Source organism: Coffea arabica, chromosome 7c (assembly GCF_036785885.1).
Source record: "Coffea arabica cultivar ET-39 chromosome 7c, Coffea Arabica ET-39 HiFi, whole genome shotgun sequence".
Lineage (NCBI taxonomy): Eukaryota > Viridiplantae > Streptophyta > Magnoliopsida > Gentianales > Rubiaceae > Coffea > Coffea arabica.
In genome coordinates, this window is record NC_092322.1 from 3,466,201 (window position 1) to 3,481,016 (window position 14,816).

Consider the following 14,816-nt stretch of genomic DNA (forward strand, 5'->3'; position numbering starts at 1 on the left):
CTCCTGTGGTTTGAACAATTACACTGACCTCTCCTGAGGTTACTAATCCTTTACAAATTCAGTCCAAATGATTAAAATATTATTTTAGAGAGTGTAATTAGAATTTTGTACCTGATTTGTCCTTTGTGCCACATGTCCAATGAATGGCAAAGTATTACAAATTAATTAACAATTAATAAACTTTAACGAGCGTAGTTTATAGGCAAATACGTATTGCCTATTTAAAGTACCAACTCTTTACATGAATTTTATTTTCAAACATTTATTTTATCACAAATATTTATTCTCAAATACAGATTTGTATTTACTCTCAAATATTTAATTTTTGTTAAATACAAAACCTACCAGTTTTTCTTCCGTTGAAATATTAATATAACATTTTTTCAATTTCAATTACAAATATTTATGTATTTAACATAAATTAAATGATTTAGAATAAAATACTCATAAAGAGCTAATACTTTACTCATGTAATGGATGAAAGTCATAAAAAATTAACATTTTATAGGCCATTTCTTTTTTTTTTAAATTTAATTTATATTAAATAGATAACCTATCGATTTTCTTTTTACAAGAATATTATTGTAACACCTTTTAATTTTTAATTACAAATATTGATATATTTATTGTAAATTAAATATTTTAAAATAAAATACCTGTAAAGAGCCGGTACTTTAAATAAGTTATGCGTGTTTGCTTATAAACTACACTCTTTAACTTAAATTAATAAACTATACTCCTTACTTTAAATAGTGTAGTTTATAGGCAAATACGCATATCCTATTTAAAGTATCGGCTCTTTACAGATATTTTATTTTCAAATATTTAATTTATGATAAATATATTAACATTTGTAATTAAAAATTAAAAAGTGTTAAAATAATATTCTTGCAAAAAAAATCAGTAGGTTATTTATTTAATATAAATTAAATAATTTTTAAAAAATAAATGGCCTCATAAACTATTAATTTTTTATGACTTTCATCCATTACATGAGTAAAGTATTGGCTGTTTATGGATATTTTATCCTGAATCATTTAATTTATGTTAAATATATAAATATTTATAACTAAAATTGAAAAAGTGTTATATAAATATTTCTACGGAAGAAAAACTGGTAGATTTTGTGTTTAACAAAAATTAAATATTTGAGAGTAAATACAAATATGTATTTGAGAATAAATATTTGTGATAAAGTAAATGTTTGAAAGTAAAATACATGTAAAGAGCTGATACTTTAAATAGGCAATATGTATTTGCCTATAAACTACGCTCGTTAAAGTTTATTAATTGTTAATTAATTTGTAATATTTTGCCATTCATTGGACATAGGACTGTCAATGGGGCTGGGCCAGCCCGAGCTCGGCTCGTTCGGCCCGACAGAAAGCCCGATGAGCCCGATCATTTAGTGAGCCGGTCTGAGCTTGAGCCTAAAAAATAGGCCCGAATTAAATGTGAGCCGAGCTTGGGCCTTATTAGGCTCAAACCCGATATAGGCCCGGCCCTTTAATTACCTATATATATAATATTTATATTTTGATATTATGTATATTTATATATCCAAATATATTTTTACTAAATACTAAATATATATATAAATTACAAAATACAAAAATACATCTAAAGATTCTTTCATGAGATTTCTTGAGAGCCAATATTAGTAATGCATAACTAAATCTCTAATTTTTCTTATTGGTTGAGTAAATTTTTGTATTGGCATATTATTGGTTGATTTTTTTTTGGTCTACAAATACAAAAATCATCAAGCATATTTGGATTTAAATCACAAGATTATAAAAAAAGTTTCAACTTTTAAAGATGTATTGGCTTATGATCGCATGTTTTATTACTATTTTTCATGCATTTTAAATGGATTAAATATAAATATTGTTGAAAAAATTTTTGGTTTATATACTTTTTAAGAACTATTATTTGTTCATGTTTAGTTTTAATATTATAGTCTTGTAAATGTTAACTTAGTTTTACAACTTAATAGTTATAGTAATTATATTAAGAAAATTAAGGAGTAATAAGTGAGTTTGGGCTAAGCCCGATTAAGGCTCACAACCCGAATATTATGTGAGCTGAGTATGAGATTCACATTTACGAATCCGAAACTCATAGCCCGAAACTCGAAAATGTTTCAAATTAAATGAGTTGAGCTTGAACTCATCAAAACCCGACTCATTAGACCCGATTGACAGGCCTAATTGGACATGTGGTACAAAGGACAAATCAGGTACAAAATTATAATTTTACTCTCTAAAATAATATTTTAATCATTTGGACTGAATTTGTAAAGGATTAGTAACCTCAGGGGAGGTCAGTGTAATTGTTCAAACCACAGGGGAGGTAAGTGTAAATGTCAGAAACCTCAGGGGAAGTTTCTGAAATTATCCCTTAAATATACTCTATTACCTGTTTCGATTACTATTTTTTGAATTTTTTTTACAAAAAAATATATTATAATAATTTGATATATAAATTAAATATAATTAAAAAAAATATTAATGAATGCGTAAAATTTTTTTTGAAAAAAATGACAATTCAAACAAAATTAAGAACACTTTATATTTTTTTCCAGATATTATTGAGCTCACATAATTGAAGATTCAAAACTTGAATAAACGACCGCATTTGATAGTTGTAACATCTTGTACTTAAACTAACAACTAAAAGGTTCACTTCTACGTGTATTATGTAGGCGTATCACATGTCTTTAGAATTGTCGAAAGTCATCTGATATTATTTTAACATAAGAAGGATTATGATTATGAGTCTCAACTTATCAAAATATTAATTAAAATTATATCAATTCGGTTAACCAATGTCAAATAGGCACTTATTAAGAGAAAAAATATAATTAATTTTAAAAAATTTTAAATGTAAGGGTGCAATAATTATATAAGCATGTGTATTTAAGAAAAAAAACGAGTTTACGGTAAAACAAAATGGGGAGAAACGGGTTAGAAAAAAGAAAAAGGGAGGAAAAAAGAATGCCACTCCTTCTCCTCTCACACAGAACAACAGTGGGAAGCACCCACCACAAGTGCTTCCTTCTTCTGCCGTCTTTTTCCCCCACTCTCCCTACTCGAAAGCAACAGAGGCCTAACTCCTCGTCACTTTCCCGATACACTCTTTCCTCCATTGCAACCCAACCAAAAGTCTGTCTCTGTGGTCCCTAGCTCAGGATTTTACCTTAAGCATTTGATCTTGTCCGCTTTACCTCCGGCTCCTATTCCTTAATCCCAGTTCAATTAAGACAGATGTTTGTAGCTCCCTGAATTCCTCTTTCACTTTTATTCTTTTCCACTTCTCCCAGGAATCCCTTCTTTTCTAGTTGCTGCAGGCCAAGATAAGCACTTCTCTTTATGCTCCCACAAAATCCATCACTTATTTCGTGTTATTTTTTTCTGTAATTTTCGTTTGGACATTTTGTCTTTTTTTGGGTTTCGGGTCTGTGTATATCTTGATTTAGCTCCACTTGGGATAAACTTTTCGACATCGCGAATGGTACTTTTAGCGAAAAGCTGTTAAGGGGTAAATCCGGAGGAGGGAAAATGTCGCCGGAAGTGGGGAACATAGTGGTGGAGGAGAGGTTGGAGTATGCTTTTGCCATGGAATATCACGGCCCACCAATTACCAGCGAGCTTCCGCGGGCGGTGCCCATCAATGTCGATCGGATTCCGGTGGCCGCGGTGGTTTCACAGATGCCTTTGCCTGATAAGTTGTCCTTACCAGTAGTTCAGCCAATATTAGCGAATAATTTAACTAAAAAGTTTTCCAAAGAGTTGAAATTCCTAGGGTCTGAATCCAATGTTTCGCCAACTTCTGTTATTGCGTTTGAATCGCCAAATGGTGCTGTTATTAGGGATGAGTCTCTGAGTAAAGAACTAGCTTCAGGGTCTGAAATTACTGTTTCTCCTAGCTCGGTATATGCATTTGAGGAAAGACGGCCTGGTAATGATGGCTGCGATTTATCAGGAGAGTTAAGTAGTTCTCTTGATACGCACTATCCCTGCGGTCAATATGAATCAGGAGAGTTGTCTGGTATGGTTGATAGGTCAAATGGTTTGGGATCTTCCTCCATTAGCCATGATCACTCACGCGAGTTGTTGAACGGCGTGGGGAGTTCCGGGCCATTGGGATTCTCCGGCAGCTTTGAGAAGTCAAGGGAATTATCAGAAAGCTCCCGTAAAATGATGATTTCTAGAGACTATAAAGGGAGTTTGGACTATAATAATGATTTGAACAAGCCTGATTGGGCCTCAAATGAGTCCGTAATTAGTGTGGATTACCCGTCTTCTCGGGTATCCTCTCTTAAGGTTGCGGATGGCTGTAATGAACCTGGTTGTGATGTGAAACGAGCCCCAGTTGTGACTTTCTGTGATATTGAGTCTGAGGATGAGGACTCTAATGACCGCTTTAGTCGAGCTGGTCCTGAGGTAGTTCGTGCAAAGAAGGAACCTGCAGTCAAGGTGAGGAAAGGGGCATGTTATAGATGCTTGAAAGGAAATAGGTTTACTGAGAAGGAGGTCTGTATGGTTTGTGATGCTAAATTTTGCAGTAATTGTGTGCTGAGAGCAATGGGGTCTATGCCAGAAGGAAGAAAGTGCCTTAGTTGCATTGGTTTTCAGATTGATGAGTCAAAGCGAGTTAACTTGGGAAAGTGCTCTAGAATGCTCAAGCGGTTGCTCAATGACTTGGAGATCCGTCAGATTATGAAAGCAGAGAAACTATGTGAAGTAAATCAGCTGCCACCAGAGTATGTCTGTGTAAATGGAAGACCTCTTTGTTATGAGGAGCTAATTCTTTTGCAAAGCTGCCCAGCCCCTCCAAAAAAATTAAAACCAGGAAATTATTGGTACGACAAAGTATCTGGTCTTTGGGGAAAGGTGATGAAAATTTTTTAAAGGGAATTTACTGTAGATATTGTTCTTCCCAATTTTGGGCAACTTCATTGAGTTTTCTGCTGATTTTAACAGGAAGGGCAGAAGCCTTCTCAAATTATTAGTCCCCATCTGAATGTAGGTGGTCCTATCAAGCCAGATGCTAGCAATGGAAACACTCAGGTTTATATTAATGGCCGTGAAATCACAAAAGTAGAACTACGAATGTTGCAGGTGCTTATTCACATCAATTGCTTAAGTCAGTAATGAAAATTCTTACAAAATAGCTATTGACTGCCTTGTCTCTGTTGCTACAGTTGGCCGGTGTACAATGTGCAGGAAACCCACATTTTTGGGTGAACGAGGATGGTTCTTACCAAGAAGAAGGACAGAAGAATACCAAAGGGTATATCTGGGGCAAGGTGGGATAAATAGGAAAAGATATGCTTGATTTTGTAAAATTTCTCTCCAATTGCCTTTCTTCTCTAACTTGTCATGCATTCTCTCACTTGCAAATACACCTGTTCAGCACACAAATCGATTTTGGATATTAAGTGAACACATTTTTTCCCCTCAACTTTCTTTTTCTGCGTCCTCTTTATTCAGGCTGGAACAAAGCTGGTTTGCGCTGTTCTCTCTCTTCCAGTTCCTTCAAAATCCTCTTGTGCTTCTGGAGATCAAGTCAGTAATATTATCAGTCATACAGCACCTGACTACCTTGAGCAGAGGGCACTTCAAAAGTTTCTTTTAATTGGATATAGTGGATCTGGAACAAGCACCATATTTAAGCAGGTGATTTTGCTATCCACTGCACAAGTTCGTGAACGTTTTGCTCTTATGTCTGTAATCAATTCTCTTGCCTAGACAAGAGTTTAACTGATTCCCTTCTTTGTGGTGCGTTATATCTATTTCTTGCAGTCTTTTGCTTTAACAGACAAATTAGCTGTCCTTTTGTTGAGGAATAACCATCATCCTGCTTTTGACAATTTCAATATTTTGTGTATGGAATAATGATTTTGAAATATCAAATAGTTTGTTGAGTAGCAATAGCTCCTTTTTGGTCCATGGTGATGGAGAACTTTATGTATTTATATGGCCTTGTAACATTACCGGAGCTAAATTCTGTCTGCTTCTAAAGACACAAAGAACTCAAAGCTTCATAGACTTTGAAGTATATAATTATGTCCTGCTTTTCTAGTCATGCTTTAAATACGTATTTCAAGTATAGAATTCTTCTGTAGGGTAAAAGATAACAAACTGTTAATAACTTCATGTGATAAAACACTATAACATGCCTATATAATTGTGGTGGTTCCACTAAGGAATTTCTAACAAGTTATATGATAGTTGTCTTGCTGATGCTGGTTCAGACTATAGGAGTTCCGTCTTTATTCTGCAGCCATAGCCTATTGCCTCTTTTCTTTTGCTTTTATTTTTTTCTTTCTTTTTTCTCTTTTAAGCAGATATGAGACAACTCTGCAAATTATGTATGTACCTAATGCTTATAATCTTTTTCTTGTTGGTGCTGTTTGTGTGTGTCTCAACATTTTGTTGTTTATTCTTTAGGTGTCTCTTTCTTGTGCTATTGGATATGTCTAAAAAATTCTTGTAACTTGCTGTATTAGGCCAAAATACTTTACAAAGACGTCCCTTTCTCAGAGGAGGAGCGTGAGAACATTAAACTATTGATCCAGAGCAATGTGTATAGATACCTTGGTATACTTCTCGAGGGGCGTGAGCGTTTTGAAGAGGAGAATTTGAACGATTTAAGGGTAAATCAGCCTTCGAGTGAAGATGAGCTCATAGGTATGATATAGTTGTTTTATATTGTTGATTTCCTTTGACTTGAGTACAGCCATGCACCATGACGTTCTTAGTATGGCTGGAATGGATCAAGAATTTGTTCAAGTTATTCAATTATGCATCAAAATTTATTATTTGAGGGAAAGGATGCATGGTACCTATCAAAGAAATGATTAACAGTAAGAAAAAAATTAGTGGATGCTGTAGTTTTTCCTATTTAGATGGCTGCATTTATTTCCAATGGGGCACTAAGCATCCAGGTGGTTCTTTCATTTGCCTCCCTGATTATTTCACTCTGAAGTTACGAGTGTAGCTTATTCTCTTTTGTAATATTAGCTATGTCAGAAAGGATCTTCCACAAGGCCACTTCATGAAGTTTATAGGGCTTAAAATAGCTGCCCTGTGTTTCAATTTGAAAGTTTTGGAGTACTAGAGGACAAAGAAGTCTAAAGATTTAACAAGTGACAATCTGGCGGGTCCCATTTGTCCTCCTTTGACCATATCCTACACATAGTGCTGCATGGAAACTGTATTTGTATTTCTGTGTTAATGAGACAGTCACTTAATTGTTTGGAACTTTTTTTACCATATCATAGGTATAATAAACCAGTCATTGACAATTCAAAAAAGAAGTTGAGGTTTAAACTTGCATAACAATGGAGTCCTGCAATGAAGACCAGTTTAAACACTTTAAAAACCTTTAAAGGAGATATACCTTCATTCTTCAGATACTTGGATTGGTTTTGAAGGATTGCTGTATTGTTGCATGCTTGCAACACCGTTGAATTGACCAATTCTGATTTTCGGTATGAGTAATATCTTAAGTTGGAATTCTTCTGGCTAATTACAGGGCGTACTGATGGTGGAGAGGAACAAACCATCTATTCCATTTGTCGAAGGCTGAAAGCTTTCTCTGATTGGCTTCTCAAAGTTATGGTGTCAGGTAACCTTGAAGCTGTTTTCCCTGCTTCTATTCGGGAATATGCCCCTCTGATTGAGGAAATGTGGAGCAGCTCAGCCATTCAGGCAGCCTATAAGCGGAGGTCTGAGCTGGAAATGCTACCAAGTGTTGCTGGTTATTTTTTAGAGCGGGTAAGATGGTGCCTCCCTAGGTGTTTAATTTTTGTCAGGAAAGACTTCTTTCTCAGTTTTGACTAGATATACGCGTGGAGTTTACTTTTGATTGAAACATAAGGATTAGCAAACCTTTTTCCCATAGTCTTGATCCAGACTTGGATTGCATCTTCTGAAGAAGTTTATGTTATGCTACTTCAGATTGGTTGATGATATTGCATAGTCTTTTAGTGATTGCATGTTTGGGCTTTTGGGTTTGCTTGATTTACTCTGAAGTACCTAAACAAGCATTTACCATCACTTGTCTTAGACTAATGTGTGATTAGGGAAGTTCTAAGTGTTATAGCTTTAATGGTTTCAGTATATGGACTAAGTAACATATGGATTAATGGATGTGTCTCTTCACGTGTCGGGTCTAATTTGATTGTTCCTGTCTGCTTTAGATGGTTGACATACTGAGATTCGATTATGAACCAACTGACGTGGATATCCTTTATGCCGAGGGTGTTACTTCATCCAATGGGGTTGCTTGTGTGGATTTCTTATTCCCCGAACCAGCATATGAAGAAAACTTTAACAGCAGTGACCAACATGAGTCTCTGCTCAGGTAACTCTTCATGCTTCTTCATCTTAATTTACTTTTAACTGCTCAGAGTTTTGTCTGATAAAATTGCTCTTTCGTGTCTTGGTCCATATCCAATATTTCTTGTTCATGCAATTGGTGAAAGTCATAGGCTTAGTTTGCAAAATGTTTATTCTTTTAGTGAATTGCAACAATTGACTCTTAGTGTTAATATGATTTAGGAGGGAAAAAGACCAAAACAAATAGAGAGTTTTATAATGTATAGCAGAATTGCTCGAGCAATCATCATTCCTTGGATGATCACAGAAAAATCATTGTTGGCATGTATTCCATTAGGAACCTTTGCTTGTCTTGTGGTCCCATTTCATTATTTGTCAGCAAAAAAAAAAAAAAATGTTTTGCATAGGGCAGTTATTGTACCAGATTATCAATGTTCCAATTCTAATACAGGACATGATGTGTTGTTAATCTATCCCTGGTGATGGTGCAAAAAGAATGGGTATTCAATCAAAGATCCAAAAGTCTGGAAGACAATGCTGCAGTCTAAATTGATGATTCCTGCTGCATTATTTTCGGGCTTGTTATTAATTTTGAACTTCATCATTGTTCTGGTAATCAAAGGGTGACATTCTTCTTTTGCAGGTTCCAGCTTATCAGAGTGCAGTCAAGAGGATTTGGAGAAAACTGCAAGTGGCTGGAGATGTTTGAAGATGTTCGAATTGTCATATTCGCTGTGGCCTTAAGTGAGTATGATCAGTTTGCCGTTGATGAAAACAGAAGCTTGGTGAACAAGATGATGTTGAGCAGAAAGTTCTTTGAGAGCATTGTTTCTCATCCAACTTTTGATCAGATGGACTTTCTTCTATTGCTTAACAAATATGATTTGTTCGAGGAAAAGATAGAACGGATTTCTCTAACCAAATGTGAATGGTTTGACGATTTTCATCCAGTAACGAGTCGTAATCGTGCCAACAGTTCTAACAGCAGTGTCAACCATGCACCCTCCTTGGGACAGCTGGGTTTCCATTACATTGCTGTCAAATTCAAGAGGTTGTTTTCTTCTCTCACCGATCGAAAGTTGTATGTTTCATTGGTGAATGGTTTGGAGCCAAATAGCGTAGATCAATCACTCAGGTTGGCAAGGGAGATTGTCAAGTGGGATGACGAGAGGCCAAATTTTAGCGCCAGTGAGTATTCAGTTTATAGCACTGAGGCAAGTTCTTTCTCTCATTGATACCAGGTCAGGCTTTAGATGGCTTTTGTAGCCGAGATACGTCAATATGCAGCACCACTGTACAGAAACAGCACCACTGTGTAAAACAAGATAATCATAGTTCTAATGGTCAGACGTCTGGAATTTGGTAGTGTTGTGAGTTGTTGCCGCCGGCTACTGGGCTGGCATGACATTATTGTGGACTGAATCACACCGAGTTGGATGCCAACACACTGCTGGTTATGCTTTAACACGTTCCTTCCAAGTGATTTGGTTTTCTTCTGATATCACTGCTACTTTGACATAGTTGCTGCGAGCTTTGACACGAATGGAAGAAAGAAAAATGCCAGTTCTCGTCCTTGCAAATTCATTCAACAGTTCGAAATGAAGATCTATGATGATGGTGATATTTGTAAAATGTAATTTTTCCAGTGTTTATGCTCTACTTTCCATCCAGCCAGAGCGTGTAAATTGTACATTAAAAGTGTGGAAGGAATCACTCTAATCTATCTTTGAGTAGTTTTTAGCAAGGGGAAATATTAGATTTGCACTCTCATCGTTGCTTTTATTTTATTGTATGTATAGTCTTGCAAATGAAAATTATATAATTAAAATGACAGTGAGAGCGTGAATAATAAAATATTATTGCAAATAACACTTCTCATTAGTAATAAGTAATAACTAATAAAGGTGCTTATTAAACACTAAGTCGATCCCGGTGGAAATAGGAAAATTCTCTGCCTGATGATTGGGCCCCTGTTATCACGTCCAGAAAGAACTGAGAATGAAACTTATAGAGACAACAGAAATGCACGTTACAACGGTCGGCTGGGTGTATACTGTTTAGTGGGACATCCCATTCCCAGTCCGCCTGCCTTCTTCGTCGTACAGTAAATTCCCCGCAATTAGGCCAAGGCGAAGGCAGAAAAGCTCCATCTTCAGCTACTAGAGAAATCAGAACGCGCACACGCTCTTCCTATCTCCCTTTCTATTGTTTTCATTTTAGAGGTTTTCTCATGCAATCCAGTTTATGTGCAACTTCTATCAACTCTACTCATTGCCACCATTCGTGGGCTTCTTCTCCCAATGCCAAAATTTCCTTAATCGAACTGGCCAAAACGGTTAAACCCTTAAGAGTTGTAAGCTCCCTGAAATCCTCGTTCAACTTTCACAAAGACTTTGACTTTAAAAAAGAATACCACCAAAACCACAAAAATCAACAAGAACAAGAACAACCCACAAATTCTTATCAACTTCCCATTGTTATTCGAAGTTCCGGCAGTGCTTCAAGGTACTTCTGGGATGGTAACGGACTGAAATTGGTACCTATTCATGACAATTCTTTTTCTTTATGGGACTTTTGTCTTGATTTTGATGATGCGGTTCGGAGGCTGGTTAGAATCTGCAATTCTGCTTTGAGAAACTTCTTCCTCCCAAGGGAAGTGAGTGGAAATTATCTGGAATATGTTAAATGGAAGTTGTTGCACAGAGTTTTCAGCTCAGCTCTTCAGGTTCTTGCTACCCAGGTAATGTTTTTCAGAGTATTTTCATCAGCTTAATTTGGTCGGTCCGTGGACCAGACTTGCATGGTTTCTTGTTGCAGCATCCTGGATTAAACGTTAAAAAGCTACTTAATTTGCGTTGCAAATGTAAAGGAAGCTAATAGGCCAAACTTCAAGGCGTGTGTAGGCAATGTTCAGGGCAATTGGAATAGGCTACAAAAGGTCGCTTCCCTCGGCCGCTGCTTTGAATTGGGTGTTGAAGGATGGGCTTGGACGGCTTAGCAGGTGTATCTACACTGCTAGCCTAGCATCTGCTTTTGATACCAACCTTAAGGTATAGACTTTATTTAAGAAGAATATTGGTGCAGCATTTTGCGTATTTAGGAATGTGAGGTGAAGTTTATGCTATCGTTTTCACTTTTCTCTTCCCAAATGAAGAGAGTCAGGTTCTCAACGTCTGTTCTCTTCAGTTTGAGCATTGGAGTTGAGCTGCTGACTCCGCTTTTTCCCAGTTACTTCTTGCTGCTTGCTTCGGTTGCCAATATTGCAAAGCAAATAAGCCTAGCATGCTACTTGGCCACTGGTGTAAGTTTCTGTATGACGTTAGCTTACTAGTTTTTCATGTTTTCGGCTTTTGTGCAACTACTTATTCTTCATTGAATTAATTCCTTTTCCTCGTGATAAGACTTCAAATTTGCAAAATATAATATCTGGCATGTAATTAACACCACAATAATGGTGCATTTCATTGTCATGAGCCAATTGAAACTACAAGTTGCCATAGAGCTTCATCTCTCTCACGTCTTCAGGCTGGATAAAGGGGATCTAGGTGACACATGGTTTTCTAATATATGATTATTTCACTTGCGTTTCGTGTAGTTTTCCCCTATAGCATACTTCACAAGTTAATTTTTTTAAAGTCACAGATTGGAATACCATGTGCTTTTCTTATATTTATTTTTAGAATATATTTGATACCATATCTTCACTATTGCCCCATTGTTACCAGACAGCTGTGCATAGAAGCTTTGCAGTTGCCGATAACCTTGGTGAAGTTTCTGCGAAGGCACAGGTTAACTATAAGTTTTGCAGCTTGATAGTTGTTTATTCTTCAAGGTTTTTTATGTCATGACATCTGATTTTTTATTGGATTGCAGATTCAAACAGTTTGTTTTGATAACCTTGGTCTTGTGCTAGCAGTGCTCTTAAATATCATGCTTAGAAATAACCAAAGGTTTGAACTCTCATTTTTGCTGTTATTATTAGATTATATCTGTGCACGATCCTCAAAGCAGGGGTTACAATCATTTCATGTACTCGACAGACTAATTTGCTGTAAGAGTTGGTGAGATGTGTGTACTTGAGATTAGACCCTTTTAACTGCATATCAGGTTCTGATAGAAATGAAAATGTATGAAAATAAAGATCAGTACTTTGGTAGATTGTGGCTTTTCCTTTATGATGCTTAGTTATATTGTAATTAATAGTTGAAGATGTGTACTGAAGTGATTTGAGACTTGCTATATGCCTTTCTTTGCAATTATGTGAAAGATTGCAGGCAGCTCTACCATTTGTGGTATACCCAATCTTCTCGGCAATTGATCTTTTTGGAATTTATCAAGGGCTGAAGCATGTGCATCTGCAAACACTGACCAAGGTTGGTATTTTTCCTGCTTCCAGTGTGTCCAGCTCCTCAGTTTCGCATTAAATTTTTTGAAAATCAAGCCTACAGGTAATTATATGTGTCTATTTACGCTCCTCTTGCTTCAAATTCGACCAATTAAACAATATATATCTTTTTCCTTTCTTTTCCATTGACAATTGTAGTTTTCAAGCCAGCACTCACAAAAATGGTCCTTACCTAGTACTGATATAGCCTAGCCTGCTATCTAAATGCAAGAATCATTCCCACTAAATCCAACTTAGGAAGTGTTATTGGGGTCATTTTGCAAAACTAGTTTGATTCGCACTTGATGCTGAAAGTTTGCTGATTGCCTATTTATTTGAATCTGATTCCGTTCTAAAGCTACTTTTTGCTGCCTATATTTCCTGTCCTATTGACCAATTAAAGATATGATGAGATCTCCTCTTGTATACTTGTTTGAAATGCAGATTCATCTTTTCATTATAGACTCTATTCCCTCTGTTCTCATACCTTTTTAACGAGGAAGAAGATTCGGAGTCTATTTAATTGTGGTGTTGAATGAGTTTCTTATTTTCTAATTTACTCGTCCAGGATAGGCTTGAGATTATTATTAATGCATGGATTCATCAAAAATACATTCCATCACCTGCTGACATAAGTAGAGAGGAAGGTATCAATTGCTCGTGGAGAAAAGGTGAGGCCCCCAGTTTGCATTTTTCCATATTGAAGCTTCAATGTCATGAATTCTTAGTTAGTTTTTCATTAGGCAGGGAACTTTGGCCAATTAGAATTGGTTGCTTAAATGTGAGAGGTCAACTACCTCACCTAGCAATGCTGACAATGCAAGCTTTGAAGGACGAGGATTTCTATTTCATATGCATGGAGAGATTCAGCAAAGGATTGTCGAGAATTGGTCGAGTATGCCCCAGTGTGAAACCATAATTGGGATTTTTTGTGTTTAATGACTTCTGCTTTTTCCTGACTCTCTGTTGTACTTTATTGTTGGAAAAAAATTTACAGCATGGGATTGTTCTTTCTATACGGGAAGGAGCTTGCTATTCAGATGTTATGACAGGTTTACTGCAGGTAAGCAGAAATCTCGCTCTCCATAATATTTCTTGTAATGTGGCTAGAATGGTTCCTTCCGCTGGCTCGACTTGTGCTTCTTCCTTAAAATTTCTGTGTTTTACTTAAATTTAGAATTTGAGGATATGACTACTGGATAAAGTTAAAGAAATCTTCTTCTATGTGTAGGCATGTTACATCCGCAAACATCTTGTAAGTAGCAGGAACAGTGTTGAATCTTCTGAGTGCCCCTATCCACATTCTCAAGAATGGTTCGAATTGATCGACGACAGCAAGAAGTTAGCGAAATTGAACGTGAACATTTTGAATGAAGAGATGTTGGCTGTGGGGTGGGCTTGTAAGAACATTCTATTGACTGCGCAGGAGCAAGCTCGATATAGTTTTGTGGCTGACTGAAGACATTAAGCATCCACAGAAACCCATTCTCCGGGTTCAAATTGTTTTTCAGAAAGCCAAGGTAGGGGGGCAGGATGGTGACAAGGGAGAAGTCCAACTCGAAACAGAATCAGAAGATAAAAAAAGCCACAAGGACAACCAATTTACCAGAAGAGAAGAAAAGCATTTAATCCTGTAACCGGAAGAAAAAGAAGTCAGTTTAATTTCCATGCTAGAGGACGGCTTCGTGTGGCAATATTCTTTTGGACAGATAGGAACTTAAAAGCAGAATTTGTGGTTGTTGAGGGCAGTTTAGAGGCAAAAGCGGAATTAAAAGGTCCACTTTCAGAGGGCGAACTTTAGCATCCCGTCACTTTGTCAACCTCGTGTAGATTTTTGCCAGGTTGTGGCATGCTTCAATTTCAGAAAAGTTACTGCTATCATTCCATTGATATGTGAATGAGACGAAACTGGGTAATTTAGGTAAACCGTGTAATGGTAAAGCCTCCACCCCAGCACATAATTTCCAGGAGGAGCAAAAAGGATAACAGAAAGAGAAGAACACCACAGCAGCTTTTAAGCAAACTAATCATCAAAAAGAAAAGACAAAAGCCCTGCTAAGTTCAGGAGCCAGAAATGTTGCAAT

General features: G+C 36.4%; 2 protein-coding genes across 2 annotated transcripts; both read left to right on the top strand.

Moving 5' to 3' along the window:
- Positions 1–2,972: 2,972 nt before the first annotated feature.
- Positions 2,973–10,118, top strand: LOC140004132 (extra-large guanine nucleotide-binding protein 1-like). The gene is made up of 8 exons (XM_072057198.1): positions 2,973–4,895; positions 4,986–5,123; positions 5,207–5,311; positions 5,496–5,681; positions 6,515–6,695; positions 7,543–7,784; positions 8,210–8,373; positions 8,992–10,118. Exons 1-8 carry the CDS (start codon positions 3,561–3,563, stop codon positions 9,581–9,583), a joined length of 2,943 nt encoding a protein of 980 aa, XP_071913299.1. The 5' UTR covers positions 2,973–3,560; the 3' UTR covers positions 9,584–10,118.
- Positions 10,119–10,334: 216 nt separating this feature from the next.
- Positions 10,335–14,618, top strand: LOC113701735 (protein root UVB sensitive 4). The gene is made up of 10 exons (XM_027222500.2): positions 10,335–11,088; positions 11,252–11,398; positions 11,503–11,649; positions 12,074–12,136; positions 12,222–12,298; positions 12,616–12,721; positions 13,301–13,403; positions 13,476–13,627; positions 13,730–13,795; positions 13,964–14,618. Exons 1-10 carry the CDS (start codon positions 10,579–10,581, stop codon positions 14,189–14,191), a joined length of 1,599 nt encoding a protein of 532 aa, XP_027078301.1. The 5' UTR covers positions 10,335–10,578; the 3' UTR covers positions 14,192–14,618.
- The last annotated feature ends 198 nt before the right edge of the window (positions 14,619–14,816 follow it).

Excerpts from the sequence above, each read along its gene's own strand:
- LOC140004132 (XM_072057198.1), top strand. The coding sequence starts at position 3,561 with ATGTCGCCGGAAGTGGGGAACATAGTGGTGGAGGAGAGGTTGGAGTAT. Across the intron at positions 5,682-6,514 it reads CAAGCACCATATTTAAGCAG|GCCAAAATACTTTACAAAGA; the intron begins GTGATTTTGCTA and ends TTGCTGTATTAG. Across the intron at positions 6,696-7,542 it reads GAGTGAAGATGAGCTCATAG|GGCGTACTGATGGTGGAGAG; the intron begins GTATGATATAGT and ends GGCTAATTACAG.
- LOC113701735 (XM_027222500.2), top strand. The coding sequence starts at position 10,579 with ATGCAATCCAGTTTATGTGCAACTTCTATCAACTCTACTCATTGCCAC. Across the intron at positions 11,650-12,073 it reads CATGCTACTTGGCCACTGGT|ACAGCTGTGCATAGAAGCTT; the intron begins GTAAGTTTCTGT and ends CATTGTTACCAG. Across the intron at positions 13,628-13,729 it reads GATTGTCGAGAATTGGTCGA|CATGGGATTGTTCTTTCTAT; the intron begins GTATGCCCCAGT and ends AAAAATTTACAG.